Raw genomic sequence first — 16,671 nt, 5'->3', positions numbered from 1 at the left:
GGCAGTAAGTCGGACTCGTTTCCGGTGAGAGTTGGACTGGACTCCGCCAAGGTTGCCCTTTGTCACCGATTCTGTTCATAACTTTTATGGACAGAATTTCTAGGCACAGCCAAGGTGTTGAGGGGATCCGTTTTGGTGGCCATAGGATTGCGTCTCTGCTATTCGCGGATGACGTGGTCCTATTGGCTTCATCAGGGTGTGATCTACAGCTCTCACTGGAGCGGTTCGCAGCCGAGTGCGAAGCGGCCGGGATGAAAATCAGTGCCTCCAAATCCGACACCATGGTCTTGAACCGGAAAAGGGTAGAGTGCCTTCTCCGGGTTGGGGAGGATGTGCTGCCCCTAGTGGAGGAGTTCAAGTATCTTGGGGTCTTGTTCACGAATGAGGGGAAGATGGAGCGTGAGATCGACAGGCGGATTGGTGCAGCGTCTGCTGTGAAGCGGGCGCTGTACCGATCCGTTGTGGTGAAGAGAGAGCTGAGCCAAAAGGTGAAGCTCTCGATTTACCAGTTGATCTACGTTTCTACCTTCATCTATGGTCACGAGCTTTGGGTCGTGACCGAAAGAACGAGATCCCGGATACAAGCGGCTGAAATGAGTTTTCTCCGTAGTGTGTCTGGGCTCTCCCTTAGAGATAGGGTGAGGGGCTCAGTCATTTGGGGAGGACTCAGAGTAGAGCCGCTGCTCCTCCTCGTCGAGAGGAGCCAGTTCAGGTGGCTCGGGCATCTGGTCAGGATGCCTCCTGGACGCCTCCCTGGAGAGGTGTTCCGGGCACGTCCCACCGGGAGGAGGCCCAGGGGAAGACCCAGGACACGCCGGGGGACTATGTCTCCCGGTGGCCTGGGAACGCCTTGGGATTCCTCCTGAGGAGCTGGCCCAAGTGGCTGGGGAGAGGGACGTCTGGGCCCTCCTACTGAAGCTGCTACCCCAGCGAACCCCCCGACCCCGGATTAAGTGGAAGACGACGGACGGCTACGGACGGACATAGGACTTTGTTTTCTCAGATTATTAATTTTTACCGTCTTTAATACTCCTGCAAAAAGTCTGTGCCTAAAGGTTCACCAGGGTGACACGTTGTATGAAATAAGTGAAAACCACAATGTTGCGATTTTAAACAAATTGGATCAGTAGATGCCATGAACACATACACAGACAAAGAGACTATAGAGAGAGAAGAGATATAGAGGAGATATATAGATTATATATATATATAGATGACACAAATAGAGATAGATATTTAATATCTATACACAAATATATATATATATATATATATATATATAATATATATATATATATACTATATATATATAATATTATATATATATAATATATGGTGCAGCCTTAGTTTATAGAAGGCAGATACAAGTAGTGAAATCAGCCAGAATACATTTTAATTCGGTGTAACTAGCATTAGGCTACCTTAAGACATGACACTTTAAGCTTTACTTTTAAAAATGTTTTAAAGTTGGAAAATTTCGGCTTGCAGTGTACAGTTATCACACAACTAATAGGCTTTAGCCCCAGATAGCGCTACAGTCTTATAGAATTTCTGTGTAGCACCTGTTAACATAAAAAAATTACACAAGAATCTCAGATGGGTCCGGTTATGCATTTCTTCATTTCAGAGCATCTACAAACATGTAGACCTTTGGGTGAACAAACATGAAATTTAGCAAACTGGAGTCAGCATTATTGCAGCTTGAACAGGACCCAATTCAGCATTCGGGAGTGCATGACAAACGCTGCCTTATACAGATTACTGGGCTCAACCTCCTTACAGGGTCATACTTGTTACCAGATCACCAAACATTTACGCTCCCACAACATTGTGCAACAAGGAACAGAACCATGCATGAAGTAACAAACAGAATTAAACAATTTAAATGTAGAGTCTGTGATTTTTCTGGAAGTTTCCCAAACTCCTTTTTTGAATAACTGCACATGCGCAGTCTTGCCATCTTACCTTGCTCCTTCTGCTCCTCAGGTGGATTGTGTCCAAAAAAATCTCCCAAAACCACTCTGGTCCTATTTTCTTTCTATAGAGGCCTTCCTCTTCTTCTCATAAACTTGTACGCGGTTTGCTTCTTGCGACTCTCACCAGTTTTCAAAGTATACGGTGAGAGCAGCTGCGCTACGATGAATGGCTAACACTGAAGCTAATCTCTAAGCTAACCGAATACAGCAGCCCAGCAAGCGGAAACTAACAAGTAACATGCACGCAGACTGCCGTTACATGGACGCGTCAAAATGACTTACATGTGGGACAACCAATAGATAAGGTGATACCCCCATAACTTGAGAGACAGAGGGAGGTAAGAGCAGGACCAAAACTCTGACAAATCCCTGCCCCTAAGACCAAACGGAAGAAGTTGTTTCTTTGGAGTTGGAGTTTCTACAGGCCTGCAGCTTTCACAGAGATACATTTTTAACCTCCTGTATTGAGTACTTTCAGGATGGAAGGACCATTTCACCCAGTATAACAAAAAGAGTTTCTGAACAGGATTAGCAACTAACATGTCCACAGCAGAACAACTGGCAATGCTGGCTTTACTTTACACCAGAAACTAGCATGTTTTCCTTTTGAAACAAAAAGGTCATCTTTTTTTTTCCAAGCTATCTTTAAAATTATGGTCAGTCTTGTTGAGATGAGTGTGGCAGTAAGATTCAGCCTTGGGAAAGTTATTAAGTTCCATTCTTACGATGTTGCTAAAGGATGGTAATATGTAGAGATAATATTTATTTCTTCTTGTCCCTGTAGATCTTTTTTTCACTCCTCCCACCTTGGAAAAAAGTTACTTGGCAGCTGATTATTCCATTCAAAGCATTTGCGTGTGTGTGTGTGTGTTCATGCACATTGTATGTCTATCATTATGTAGACCAACGTTTTGTGGACAATTGGCATTGTGAGGACATTCTGCAAATTCCACACAATGCAAATGGGGCTAATGCTTAGGTTTAGGGATAACCTGTGACTTTAGGTTCAGGGTTTGGTTCAGCATAGAAAGCAATGAAAATGAATGAATGTGTGTGTGTGTAAATGGCTTGTATAGTGGTTTAACTAGTCTTGACGACCCCCAAAGCGCTTCACACAACAGTTTAATCATTCACCCATTTACACACACATTCATATGCTGACGGTGGTGAGCTATGTTAGTAGCTACAGCTGCTCTGGAGCTGACTGACAGAGGCGAGGTTGCCATGCACTGGCGCCACTGGGCCCTCTGAACACCGCCAGCAGGCAATGCTGGTGAAGTGTCTTGCCCAAGGACACAACAACAGAGACAGTCAGAGCGGGGGATCGAACTGGCAACCCGCCAATTGCAGGACAACCTCCCTAACTTCTGCGCCACTGTCGTGTACGTGCGTGCGTGTGCGCGTATGCAAGGTTGTGACCCATACTGTCGTCTACATATCTTACTGTTAGCTTTTACTTTCTTTTTCTCAGCAGGGAACTGAATCCAGCTGCAAGCTACCTCCCAATAAAACGATCACTCTAATTAAATCAGAGGACCTAACTCATCTGTCTCAGTTGGTAAGAGTGGACTTTTCTTTTTTTGTCTTCTTTAAAGTGAAACCCCACTCATTAGTTTTATTATTTCTGTGTTTGCTTCTGTATGCACTTTGTGTAGAACTCCAGTAACAGTGTGAGCATACCACTACAGTGCAGGCTCGGCCTCTCACCCTCCGAGGGGCTGAAACTTACGTTCAAAGGAAGATTTCAGCTACCTGTTCTCCATGCTGTAAGTTACCAGATTTGATTTACTCTTTCTTTTCACAGACAAGAAAGATTAAAGCTGGTTTACCAGGATATCACGGTGGGAATATTTCATTCAGAAACACTATCGGAGCAAACTTAGATACTTTTGCCTCTAGAGGTCATAAATATTGCACACATTTGAACCTAAAGCACTGTAAAATGTCAGAATGCCAGAATTCTGGTGCACTGTGTAGTTAATCAGACAATTTCTAACAGAAATCTGCATCCAGTGTTACTGTTTTGTTTTAAAGGAAAATTAATACACAGTCTTCTACTCTGAAATATAACAAGTTATAACCCTATTATAAAGGGTGTTGTTACAAATATATCCTGTCATTGGTGGAATAAAAAACATGACATTTGTGATTTATATGTAAGTGCATTTGTTGGAATTGTGACCCTAAAGACCTGTCGTAAGGGAAGTCATACCCTCCTACCACATTACAATATACAATCGCCCACCACTTTATTATGTACACCTTGTTAGTTATGGTTTTGGTCTCCTGTTCAACGTACCCCATATGTGCTCTGTTGGACTGAACACTTAACCAGTTGGAGATTATGAAACTGTGTGGCATGGAGCATCATTCTACTGGACATAGCTAACAGAAGATGGGTCCACTGTGGTCACAAAGAGATTGACATGGTCAGCAACATTAACCAGGCCTTCAAGAAATGTTTGTTTGCTCTAGGACAGGGGTTCCCAAACTTTTTTAGCCGCGCACCCCCTTCCATGTCCCAGCCGGGTTGACGCACCCCCAAGATTTATATATATATATATATATATATATATGAATTATAGTCTCACTATCCTGTTGTCAGCAAAGAGGAGTTGGGAGGGCATTCTTCACTGTAGACCAGTGTTTCAGGTCGAATGAGTTGTGTTTTCAAATACGGTGTTCTACACCTTGCCTGTAATGGATGATTATTTCAGCTACTGTTGACGTTCTATCATTGTGACCAAGCCTGGCCATTCTCCTCTGATCTTTGACATAAAGAAGGCATTTTGTCCATACAATTGCTCACTGGACATATAATCTCATTTTTCTGGAAATTCTCCATAAACCTTGCTAGATGGCTATGTGTAAAAATCCCAGAAGGTCAAAATTCTCAGGCCACCCACTATTTGTGTTATCAGTAATAGCCATTAGCTTGACAGTCTGCAGCAACGTACAAAAGCAGCAGTGCCCTACCCACACAGGCACAGGGAGAGATGTGTGACTGCCACTGCACTCCAAGCAACACCCCTGAGGATGACAGTGAGGAACTCCAGCCGCTATTTGTGATAACAAGCAATTAAGCAGGTGTTCCTAAAAATATGGTTGGTTAGTGTATATCTGTAAAGCCAAGTGGTGGGGGTGCAGGTTAAATGGGATTTATCTTGTAACATAAGCAAATTTTTTCTAATTTTTTTCTTGAATTACAGGTGAGTTTCAGGTCCTTAGAGTTGCTGACTGTTACCTCAATCCAGCTGGAGAAGTCCAATCCAATGTTTCTTCAGGAGGACAGCCTTGTTAGACAGGTACAATGCTGTATTAACTATCCCTGGACAGGCACATGAAAAATACACTTGTAAATTAGTTCATTACCATCTTTATGTATCTAAGCTAAAATTATACAAGTATTTTTATTAATAAGATCTTTATTTTTCGACTTATAGCCTGTATCCAACAGGACACATTGCCCATTTAGGATTAAAAAAACAACAATCTAGCATATTTGTAATAATTAATTTAAGAGATTGTAAACATTCTAACTAATTAATTATCTGTTATTTTATGTATTTCAAAATTTATAGAAGTTGCACAAAGTCAACAAATTAGATTTTTGAAAAGAAAAGAATAATTGATTTTGAACACTGAACTTGCTTGAACCGCTCTAATTGAGTAACATAACATAAAAAAATCTAGTCATACACATCCTTTCTCATTTCTCACTGAAAGAAGTTAATAAGCAATAGCCCGTGTTTGGAGCTTGTTTGAAAAACTGTTGCACTTGGCCAGAAGGACTGACAAAAACATACGGGCTCAGCAGTGTGGTTGTTTTGTTGTCTGCACATTAAAGAACAATTGCATCACTGTCCACATGGAAGTCAAAGCTGCCTCTTGGTTTTTTGAGAAGAATTCTATTCTAATCGGCAACTTTTCAGCCAGTTCATTTTAATGGTCCCCAAACTTCTGAGGGCCATGGACACTTTTAGATGAGTATTCAACCTCAGTGATGTATAAACAAATATCAAAATAGAAAATAGAATCTGAGGGGTTACAGATCGTTCTGGACAGCTGCAGAGCAACATTCCTCATTACCCTAAGTCTTTGTCAGTGGCTGGCCTAGGCTCATCAAATGTCATCTGCTTATCCAAAATTGGGGCAAGATTTGGGCAACAGAGACCCAGACATCACTCTCTCCAGAGACATCCCCCAGCTTATTCCAGGCCAGACGGGATACACAGTCCTTTCAGTGAGTTCTGGGTCTTCTACGGGGTCTCCTTCCATTGGAATGTGCCCTGAAATCCTCCAAAAGGAGGCATCCTGATCAGCTCTCCAAACCACCTAAGCTGACCCCTCCTTTCAATGCAAAGAAACAGATGCTCTACTTTGAGCTTCTCATAGGAAACAAAGCTCCTAACCCTACGTATAAGTCTGAGTCCAGCCACCCTCCAGCTCATTTCAGCCACTTGTACCCAGGTTCTCTTCGGTCATGATCTTGACCACAGGTGCGGGTCAGAAAGTAGACAGACCGGTAAACTGAGAGCTTTGCTTTTTTGACTCAGCTCTTTCTTCACCATAATAGACCAGAGCAAAGCAGACAACACCAAAGACACCAAGATGCTTTATACTTCCCCTCTCCCCTAATCCAGAATGAGCAGTTATCACAGAAGCTGCAGTCCTTTGGTTGTCTGGTACCTGTTGTCTGTGTTCGCAGTCCCTGAGGACAACCAAAGTCCGCTTTCTGCAATTTGACAGCTTCCATCGCCACTGCTGTCCACCAGCGGGTATTCTGATTGCCACTGTGATGGACATCAATAGCCTTCAGGCCACAGCTCCTGAACACTGCATCAGCAAGGAAGGTCCTGAACAAGCGTGCCCCTCCCATGGTAAACCATGAAGCCATACACAGATCCAGACACACAGAATGATTTTAAAGCCCATTTCACGGGTTGCGGGGTAAATGTGCCTCAGACTTCCAACTTTTGCCTTTGAAAGGAATTATCCTCTCATCAATTGAGAACAGATTCTCACATTCAGCATTTAAATATTCGCTCCTCGTGTAGTCAAGGGCGGTCCTGATTTTCACCAACTGATCTTTACTGGAGCCAGATATCATGTTAAATTATAAGTTAATCATTCTTGTCAAACATTTGAATCTCTTCTGTGGCAAGAAATCAACCACCTTGTCATACTCTCTATCAGCTCTCCAGTAATTCTCCCCTGCCAGCATTTTTATCGTAATCACAATTTTGGTGAGCCATGTCTTCAAAGGCTCACCGAAATTATCAAATGATTTCAATAAGTATTGGAGGGGAGAGGTCCCCTCCAATACTTATCCAGGATGTTTGGTGTACACATTATCTGAACAGCTTTCTTTGGGTTTTTTTTATATGGTCTTGCTACCTTGCTTTTTCCATCCTCACCAGAGATACCAATGAAACATTCACTGCTGCTATCAAGTTCTTACTGGCCATTTACATGCAGTTTGTTTTGTTGTACAGTTTATCTTTATGAAAGAGATAAGATCGTAGGGTAGTGGTGGTCTATTGGTTAGAGCACTGTGCTTGTGTCCCAGAGTTTCTGGGTTCAACTCCCACCGATAACCAATCTGGGTCCCTGAGCAAGACCCTTTAACACCAGATTGCTCCACGGGCCCTGCACAATGGCAGCCCACTGCTCCCCAAGGGGATGGGTTAAATGCAGAGACAAATTTCATTGGAATATACATCAGAACTAAAACAGCTTTATTCTAACTTCCATCACAATGACAATAAAGATGATTATATTATAAAAAGGAAGAGAACACTATTCAGTAAAATAGTGAAAGATACATCTTTGTCTTTGCAAATGCATTCAAAAAGGCATGTCTCTGCTCTAACACAGTCAGGAAACAGAGTGGCGAGAATAAAAAACACACTATATATTTATACATTCTGGGTTAACATAGCAAGTGGAAGTAGTTTCTGAGATATAGGAGTGCACACAACTGGTATGATCTAGTTCTTATCTAACAGAAGTCTTATCTGTGTCCTTGGTTGAACAGACCACAATAATAAATCTGTGTGAACTGTGAGCACATTCACGCGGGTAAAATATGCAGTTGCATCTACACAAGATATGATCAGAGTTAATACATCAATTAAATTTTCCACAACAGTTTCTTCAATCTACATCACTTGTTTCCTCCTCTGACTCTGATGAGCCATAAGGTGACAAAACTAAAGCAATGCCTCTCTTTCTCTGACTATAGAAACTAAGCACCAAAATTCCCTGAATACGTATAATATGGTATATTTAATCAATAATGGACATTTGAGTAAAATTAATCCTTACTAATATTTTAACATAAAACATCTATAAGGTAAATGACTCAAAACAAAAGAAAGTCTGGCATTAACTGATCCGGTTTTATACCCCACTCTGGGCAACGTGTCATCTGGGATACAGATGATTATTTCTTTATTATCTAAATCTGTTTTACAAATGTGTATTTAATCATTCTTACGGAACAGCATTTAATAGAATCAGATTCTCTCATGCGAGTATGTGTACACAAAATAACAACTCTTATCTTACCATTTGCATCTTGTTGATGAAGTCTGTCAATGCTACTTTATTTATTGGAAAAATCTCCAGTCATTTCTTAAAAATTTGTACAGATTGGAAACAAAAACAAAAAAATATTTTACAAATGAACTGAATTCTTTGTTTACAGCTGAATGAAGTAAAAAATAAAATCATATATTTTTACTTAGTTTTCTTGAATGAAGAAAAAATACCCAAACTGTGACTTTAAAACCCGAATAGCTTGATTTTTGTGTGCAATTACACCCCTGAATAGCAGTGTAATTAATAAGTGAACAGCAGAACAGAAGTGTCTAAAAAAAGAAAAACCTTCAGTTACAACTGATGTTTTAAGTCTTTATTTACTTAATTTTATTATTAATGACACTAAAGTCTAACAGTTTTGCTTTTTATTGCAACATTGAAAAAGCCGCAGCATGTAGTCTCAATGTTTTGTTTGCACATTTTTTGTGGCATCCTGGGTTATTGAGCTGCTCTCATTCACACATTATCATGTTTTAAATGTCAAGAAGCCAAATAATGTGAATATGTGATGGAACATTTACCATCTACACGTGTATAATTGCAATAATCCTTAATGTGTTATGAGGTGAGTATTCCTCTTTAAGAAAATCCATATTATCTTTCTACATGTCAGCTGACAAAATCTTTACCTATATATTTGAAGGGCAACAGTTTATTTTCGATGACTGAAAGAGTAATGTAAGAACACCATTAATCTTCAACTATGTTCCATTGTTTGATGTATTAAACCAGCAAACCCTCACTTCCTCCTTGTTTAAAGGAACAATAAGTGAAATTTCCCCTCTAGGTGGACTATTGAGCACTGTCTGTAGACCAAAACAAGATGTGTGACAAACCACTCCTCTCTACCTTCACCCTTTTTCCCCTCCATTTCTCACCCATTGCTTCTTATGTGCATGTTTGCAAACGATAAACACACAGCAGGAGGAACATGTCTAGTTAAGAAGTAAGTAACTCATAACTTTATAATGCTATTAGCAAGAGAACGTTTTGATCCACTTGACATGCACTCCACCATTTTGCTTCTACGCAACACTGCTCTGATGGTGGCATTTTAAGGATGGGGAGGGGCTATGCCCTGACGGGCAGCTATTCACATGGGCATACAGGCATGTGCCTATGTAAACAACAGACTGGAAAACAACAGAGAGATGGTGTTTGACGTCATACCATTTTCTATCTAAAAAGATATCTTTAGTTCTTCACATAACTATTCTTTTAATTTTTTTCTATCTAAAATAATGACATTTCACTCATTGCTCCTTTAGAGTGAGGAGGGAGATGTTACAGACATGTTTAAAATCAACCCATTAAAGAACTTGGTCGTTGATGTCTTTAACAGGATGCAGAAAATTACATTGAACCAGGAAATGATGTGAGACTATTTGTTGCTTTAATACAGACCATCCTGCATCTGAGAAAGGAGGGGCACAGCTCTATCCCTATCTGGGTTATCCTGGGAAGCTCACTGGGAGGCCTGCTGCTTCTTTTTGTAGTCACTATGGGCCTATTAAAGGTACACAACTCCTCTGTCACCCCACACTTATTGCCGCACAACTGAAATCCTATCAAACTGTGAACATTTACACGTTTGTCAAGTAACACAGTTGCTATTCAATATTTTAAAAGTTATTGTGGTCAAAAGGTGAGAGTTTTGCAAGAATTGGTTTAGGTATCAACATAGGTTTAGGTATCTATATAGGTTTACAGCTGCTGTTATTTGCCAAGTTACAAATATATTCCATTTATGTCCTTTATTTTATTTAAAACCAATAAAATCTCAAATTTATTCCTAACAGGTCATATTCTGACAAGAAAACCATCACTATTTCTGAATAGAGATTTGGGTGTTAATGTTTAAGAAAATACATTCTAGACTCTTCTTGGATTATTGAAAGTATCAGTATTCAATTCAATTCAATTTTATTTATATAGCGCCAATTCATGAAACATGTCATCTCGAGGCACTTTACAAAGTCAAAATCAATCATATTATACAGATTGGTCAAAAATTTCCTATATAAGGGAACCCAGTTTATTGCTTCAAAAGTCCCAACAAGCATCATTCGCTCCTGGAGAAGCGTAGAGCTACAGGGAGAGTCGTCTGCATTGTCCATGGCTTTGCAGCAATCCCTCATACTGAGGAAGCATGAAGCGACAGTGGAAAGAAAAACCACCCATTAGCGATAAGGAAAACCCTCCAGCAGAACCAGAACCGAGCTCAGTATGAACGGTCATCTGCCTCGACCGATTGGGGGTTACAGAAGACAGAACAGAGACACAACAAGACAGACAAAAAAGCACAGAAGCACACATTGATCTAGTAATCTGTTCTACATTAGATGGTAGTAGAGGGTGAGCCGTCTTCTCTGGATGATGTCACAGTTAACAGAACGCCAGACCAGGTGTACCTACTATGAAGAAAAAGAGAGAGAGAGAGAGAGAGAGAGCAAAAAGTTAAAAGCTGAAATGATAACAGTCATTTCAGTGTAATGCAGTGCAAAACTAGAGAACAGTAGAAATCAGTAGAGTGAGAAAAATAGGCCCTGATGTCCTCCAGTAGCCTAAGCCTAAAGCAGCATAACTATAGAGGTAGCTCAGGGTAACATGAGCCACTCTAACTATAAGCTTTGTCAAAAAGAAAAGTTTTAAGATTAAGATTTAAGATTAGTCTTAAAAGTAGACAGGGTGTCTGCCTCACGGACCAAAACTGAGAGTTGGTTCCACAGGAGAGGAGCCTGATAGCTAAAGGATCTGCCTCCCATTCTACTTTTAGAGACTCTAGGAACCACCAGCAGACCTGCAGTCTGAGAGCGAAGTGCTCTGTTAGGAACATACGGGGTAATCAGAGCTCTGATATATGATGGAGCTTGATTATTAAGGGCTTTATACGTTAGAAGAGGAATTTTAAATTCTATTATTGATTTAACAGGAAGCCAATGAAGGGAAGCTAAAATTGGAGAAATATGATATCTCTTGTTGATTTTCATCAGAACTTTTGCTGCAGCGTTTTGGATCAAATGAAGACTTTGAACTACATTTTGTGGACTTCCTGATAGTAAAGAATTACAATAGTCCAGCCTTGAAGTAACAAATGCATGGACTAGTTTTTCAGCATCACTCCTGGACAGAATGTTTCTAATTTTGGCGATATTCCTGAGGTGAAAGAAGAAAACTCTGAAAACCTGTTTAATATGGGATTTAAATGACATGTCTTGGTCAAAAATAACACCAAGATTTTTTACTTTATTACCAGAGGCCAAGTTAATGCCACCTAGATTAAGTGATTGGTTAAGAAGTTTATTTTTTGAGGACCCTGGTCCAAAGATTACAACTTCTGTCTTGTCAGAATTTAAATGCAGGTAATTTAAAGTTATCCAGCTTTTGATGTCATCAAAACATACCTGTAGTTGAAGTAATTTATTGGATTCATCAGGTTTTTGGATAAATATAGCTGAGTGTCATCAGCATAACAGTGGAAATTAATCCCATGCTGTCTGATAATTTTGCCAATCGGAAGCATATATATAGTAAATAGAATTGGTCCAAGGACCAATGAAGAAGATCTATTATTAACATGAACAAACTGGAATCTGTCTGACAGATAAGATTTAAACCAGCCTAAAGCTTTTCCCTTAATCCCTACAGTATGCTCAAGTCTTTGTAGGAGAATATTGTGATCAACTGTATCAAATGCAGCACTGAGATCTAACAGGACAAGTATAGACACGAGTCTATTATCTGAGGCCATGAGAATTTCATTAGTGACCTTCACCATAGCTGCTTCAGTGCTATGATGAGCTCTGAAGCCTGACTGAAACTCCTGAAGTAGGTCATTACTTTGTAAAGGTTCACATAGTTGATTAGCAACTACTTTCTCAAGAATTTTAGATAGGAAAAGCAGATTAGATATAGGTCTGTAATTTACTAACTCATCTTGATCAAGAGAAGGTTTCTTAAGTAAAGGTTTAATAACAGCTACTTTAAAAGCCTGTGATACATATCCATTTACCAAGGATAGATTAATCATGTCTAAAACCACTGATCAAAGGGAATATCGCCTTAAACAATTTGGTTGGGATCGGGTCTAACATACAGGTAGAAGGTTTAGATGAAGCTAATATTTTAGATAGCTCAGAAAGCTCTACTGCTTCTAAACAGTTCAGATGCTGTGCAGGTTGTAAAGATTTCTCCAATGCTGCCTCACTTACCGAGGACAAGGTAATCGTGTTTGGGAGGATGCCAATTATTTTATTTTTAATGGCATCAATTTTATTTATGAAGAATCCCATAAAGTCATTACTGCTAAGAGCTAAGGGAATGGATGGATCAACAGAGCTGTGGCTCTGGGTAAGTTTAGCAACTGTACTGAAGAGAAATCTAGGATTATTTTTATTATCCTCAATTAATGATGAAAAATATCATCAGTATCAGTATCATTCAGTTTACCTAAGTATTTAGTCACAGTGCCCTTTCATAGACTGCTAATCTTTTGAGCGTTTGCCTTGCCTCTTGCCCTTTGACTGTCCTTTGACTTTACAAGCCACAGATTACTAGAAAACAAGGTTGACAAAACTGGTTTATGTAAATATTTTGCAACTGTCAGGCGTAACATTATCCTGTATGATCGTCAATCCAATGTTCAAGCATAGGAGTTAAATACCCTGTTAAAATTAGGAATAGACTGATCTGCCTTTTCTGGCAGATTTATTTTTTTTTGGGGGGGGGGGTGGGCTGATTTAGATTATTTTATGATACAGGAGTCAAGGGGGAAAAAGAAATGTGCTGCAGATTGTTTAATTTTAACTAAAAATGCATGACGTGGATTAAAAAGTGTACTGATCAGAAATGGTGGGATAACCTTTGAGGAACAAGAAAGACATATGTTATTCAGCTAATGGAAAATACTCTGTTGCTTATCTAGGGATCACTGGACTGTGTCATGATTCTGGTCAGCAGCCTGTGTTTCACTCTGCTCCTGTTATGTTTGCTGGCAGACTGTGTTTCACGCACTGCCTCTCCTAATTGGTCTGAGCAGTTGCAGTTCTCCCAGCAGCAACCCAATTAACATCATCCCCAGGATCACTTGTTGCAACAAAATGAAGGGGAAGGGGCATTCCATTTTTTCAGTGGTTTCTTGAGGGGAACAAGATAAACCCTTTTGAAGAATCTGTCAACAATCGTAAGGATGATGGAGTGACCATTGAATTAGGGCAAACCCAGGATTACGTCCATGGATAGGTGGGACCAAGGATGAGATGGTACAGGTAGTGGCTGCAACAACCCAGAAGGAGGACGTCAGGAGGGCTTTGTCCAGTTACATTGTTGATAGGCTGAGATGAACTCCTTGACATCTGGGACCAAGATATGCCACCAAAATGTTGACTGAATCACTTCAGTCTACATTTTATCCAGGTCTAGAGACCTGGATGACAAAAAAGTCTAGATTTGTGGCAAATACCTTAGGAACCAAATGATCTGGGAAAAAACAGGCAGTCTCTGGGGCATACATTAGGAGATAGACAGTTGTGGTAGGCATCCCTTATCTCCTCTTCCAGTGTTATCATAGTAACCGACAAGCGGACTGTCTCCGGTAATATGAATTTCACAGCACCACTGGTCACCTCCCCTGGGGGGCGCCAAAGAGTCGGAGGGGAGGCGCTAAGAAATATAAGACCTTCATTTGTTTCTGCAGCTGGATCTGGGAATGATGTTAATTAAGTTGATCCAGTCCAAATATTATATTTGAATATCACTTGTATGTTCAGTTGAGTTTTTCAAGGATTCTTTATGTATATACAAGCTTCTCAATAACATAGAATATCCTTGAAAAGTTGCTCTTAATTTTGGTAATTCAACCAATAATCTCAAATAAGTTTTGCTTCACAGTCCTCTCAAAGGTTTAACTTTTCCTGTTGACTGTCCGATTGTCTTTAATTTCCCCACTGACGGACAAAGGATATTTCTATTTTATTATGTATACCACAGTTCTTCCTTCCACTCAATTTTCCCCTAATTTGCATAGACACATCACTGCAAACACTTCTTTTGCAATAATATTTTGTGGTTTACCCTCTTTGTGGAGGGTTGTCAGTAAGTCTTTGCTGGATAGTATTTAAGTCAGCAGTCTTCTGCATGATTGTACGGGTCATAATAGGACATCTAAGTATTTTCAAAAGCTGTAAGGTATAATAATTTAAATATATGATTGTGTAATAAATGTATACGACAGAAAAATTTAATTAGTGAAAAAAAAAACACTTTTTGAAAATATTCTATTTCATTGAAATAAACCAGTGTTTCGTGCTTGAGATACACCTCTGTTTCATGCAGTTGTTCTGTTGTTATAATTCAGAGAGCTCTTGTTCATTCTCTACAGCCTGTTCAGCCTATTCTAGATGTCATCAGGTGAGAGGCATGGTACAACCTCTATATAATTCCAATTTGTATTTACCCCACAGCATTAAACTTTAGCCAATATTAAGCTCTTTAACTAATGAAAACAGGTGGTGACTATAAGTCCTACAGCTTTTGACTGCTTTGCTAAAACAAAATTGCTACTGTTACATTCTGGTGAGTTTCAGTTCACATGGATCTCACTGTGTGGTGCAAATATTTACATCACTTCAGTTGTTTTTGATCCATGGCTGAAAAAGCCCTCACTAACTGATGGGACTCATTAACAAGATTTGTTCTACATGTGATTCTTGACTTTTAGAGTTACTTTGTAGTCAAAGGTGTACACATTAACAATTAACTGTGAATTGTTCTCAGCTTGGATTCTTCAAAAGACAGAGACGTAAGGAAGAAGATGAGCAGGTTGTAACCAATGAGGAGGCAGAGGAGAAGCTAAAAAGCACGGTTCAACCAAGCTTCAAGCGTCGCTGACGGACCCTGATGTTCCATCCTTCACTGACTCACCAGCAAGCTGTTTGCATCTAACTGATGTGACAGAAGATTGTGCTTGTAGTTGAAGAAAGAACTCAGTTTATATTTAATATTAGAACTGTTTGTGTCCCAACACCTCAGCTAGTTAACTTTAGCTGTGTTCTCCATTAGTGATGATTATTTCAAAAGACTGATGCCCTACTCTGACTTATATTATCTGCCAAAATCCTCCAGTTATAGGTCTATTAAACAGTGAGAAACTACTGCAGAAGTAGACACAGGTATATAGGTTTGTTTAACATAATTTGCATTACATTACACATGTAAATTAATTTACAGAGCTGTATATAAATAAATTGCAGCTATAACATGTGTGTTTTATTTCAACACATGTTCCTGATTAGCTACATGCTGAAACAAACTGATTTTACTCCTAAATTATAGTGGAGATTACAACCAGAGTAATTTGGACCTGTTTCTGCTTTTTTTTTTTCAGAAACTCCCATTTATTAATGTTACCCAGAAATGCATAATCTATCATAGAACAACACAAGACATGTTAATTAAAACTTATTTCAGTGAACTAAGATGTATAGGTGTACAGGTTTATATGTTTTAGATAATTACAACATGCATGAAAAGCTCTGAAGAAACAATGAGCTTCTGTAACATCTCATACTACTCTGTTTACCCATATTTGCACAGGACAAGCATTATCTGGGAACCCCATGTAATAAATAAATTACCACCCTACGTCTGCTTTTTGTGGCATATTTGCATGGGATAACCAAAGCCTGAGATTTTGGAAAGGGTCTAATTGCAGCCAAAGCCACTACAAAACAGGGCCCCCTCTAAATATGCCTATCACTGTTCCCTATAACCCTGAACCTAAAGTCAGTGGGCATGTTTTGCAGGTCAGATGGTGAGTTTTATAGGACAGGGAGTGTGTTTTGTAGGGCAGAGGGCATGGTTTGTAACCTGACTCTCGCCAGAGGAATTTCCTTCCGTAGAGCTCCACACATCCATCCATTGCTCCAGTGGAGATGTATTGCAGAAGGAATGGTCTTATAAAAAATCCTTGCATATGTCTGGATAAACTACATATCTGTCATCTTTACTGACGTGCTTCTTCAACCACTCACATCAAAATCGAAACTGAAACCATTGTTTCCACTAACAAAAGCATTCAAAGCCACTCTCTGGT

General features: G+C 39.7%; 1 protein-coding gene across 1 annotated transcript in view; it reads left to right on the top strand.

Annotated features, from left to right (window-relative positions):
- LOC105921235 (integrin alpha-11) overlaps positions 1-16,220 on the top strand; it is a 226,260-nt gene extending 210,040 nt beyond the window's left edge. Inside the window, exons 28-30 of the mRNA XM_036130878.1 lie at positions 5,186-5,281; positions 9,982-10,095; positions 15,354-16,220. Coding sequence (XP_035986771.1) covers positions 5,186-5,281; positions 9,982-10,095; positions 15,354-15,467 — 324 coding nt within the window. The 3' untranslated portion in view covers positions 15,468-16,220. The remainder of the gene's footprint in view (positions 1-5,185; positions 5,282-9,981; positions 10,096-15,353) is intronic.
- The last annotated feature ends 451 nt before the right edge of the window (positions 16,221-16,671 follow it).

The sequence above is a fragment of the Fundulus heteroclitus genome, unplaced genomic scaffold, assembly GCF_011125445.2.
Source record: "Fundulus heteroclitus isolate FHET01 unplaced genomic scaffold, MU-UCD_Fhet_4.1 scaffold_39, whole genome shotgun sequence".
In the NCBI taxonomy this organism is placed as follows: Eukaryota; Metazoa; Chordata; class Actinopteri; order Cyprinodontiformes; family Fundulidae; genus Fundulus; species Fundulus heteroclitus.
Note: the sequence above shows the minus strand (reverse complement) of the source record. Positions and strands in the feature narration are given on the sequence as shown.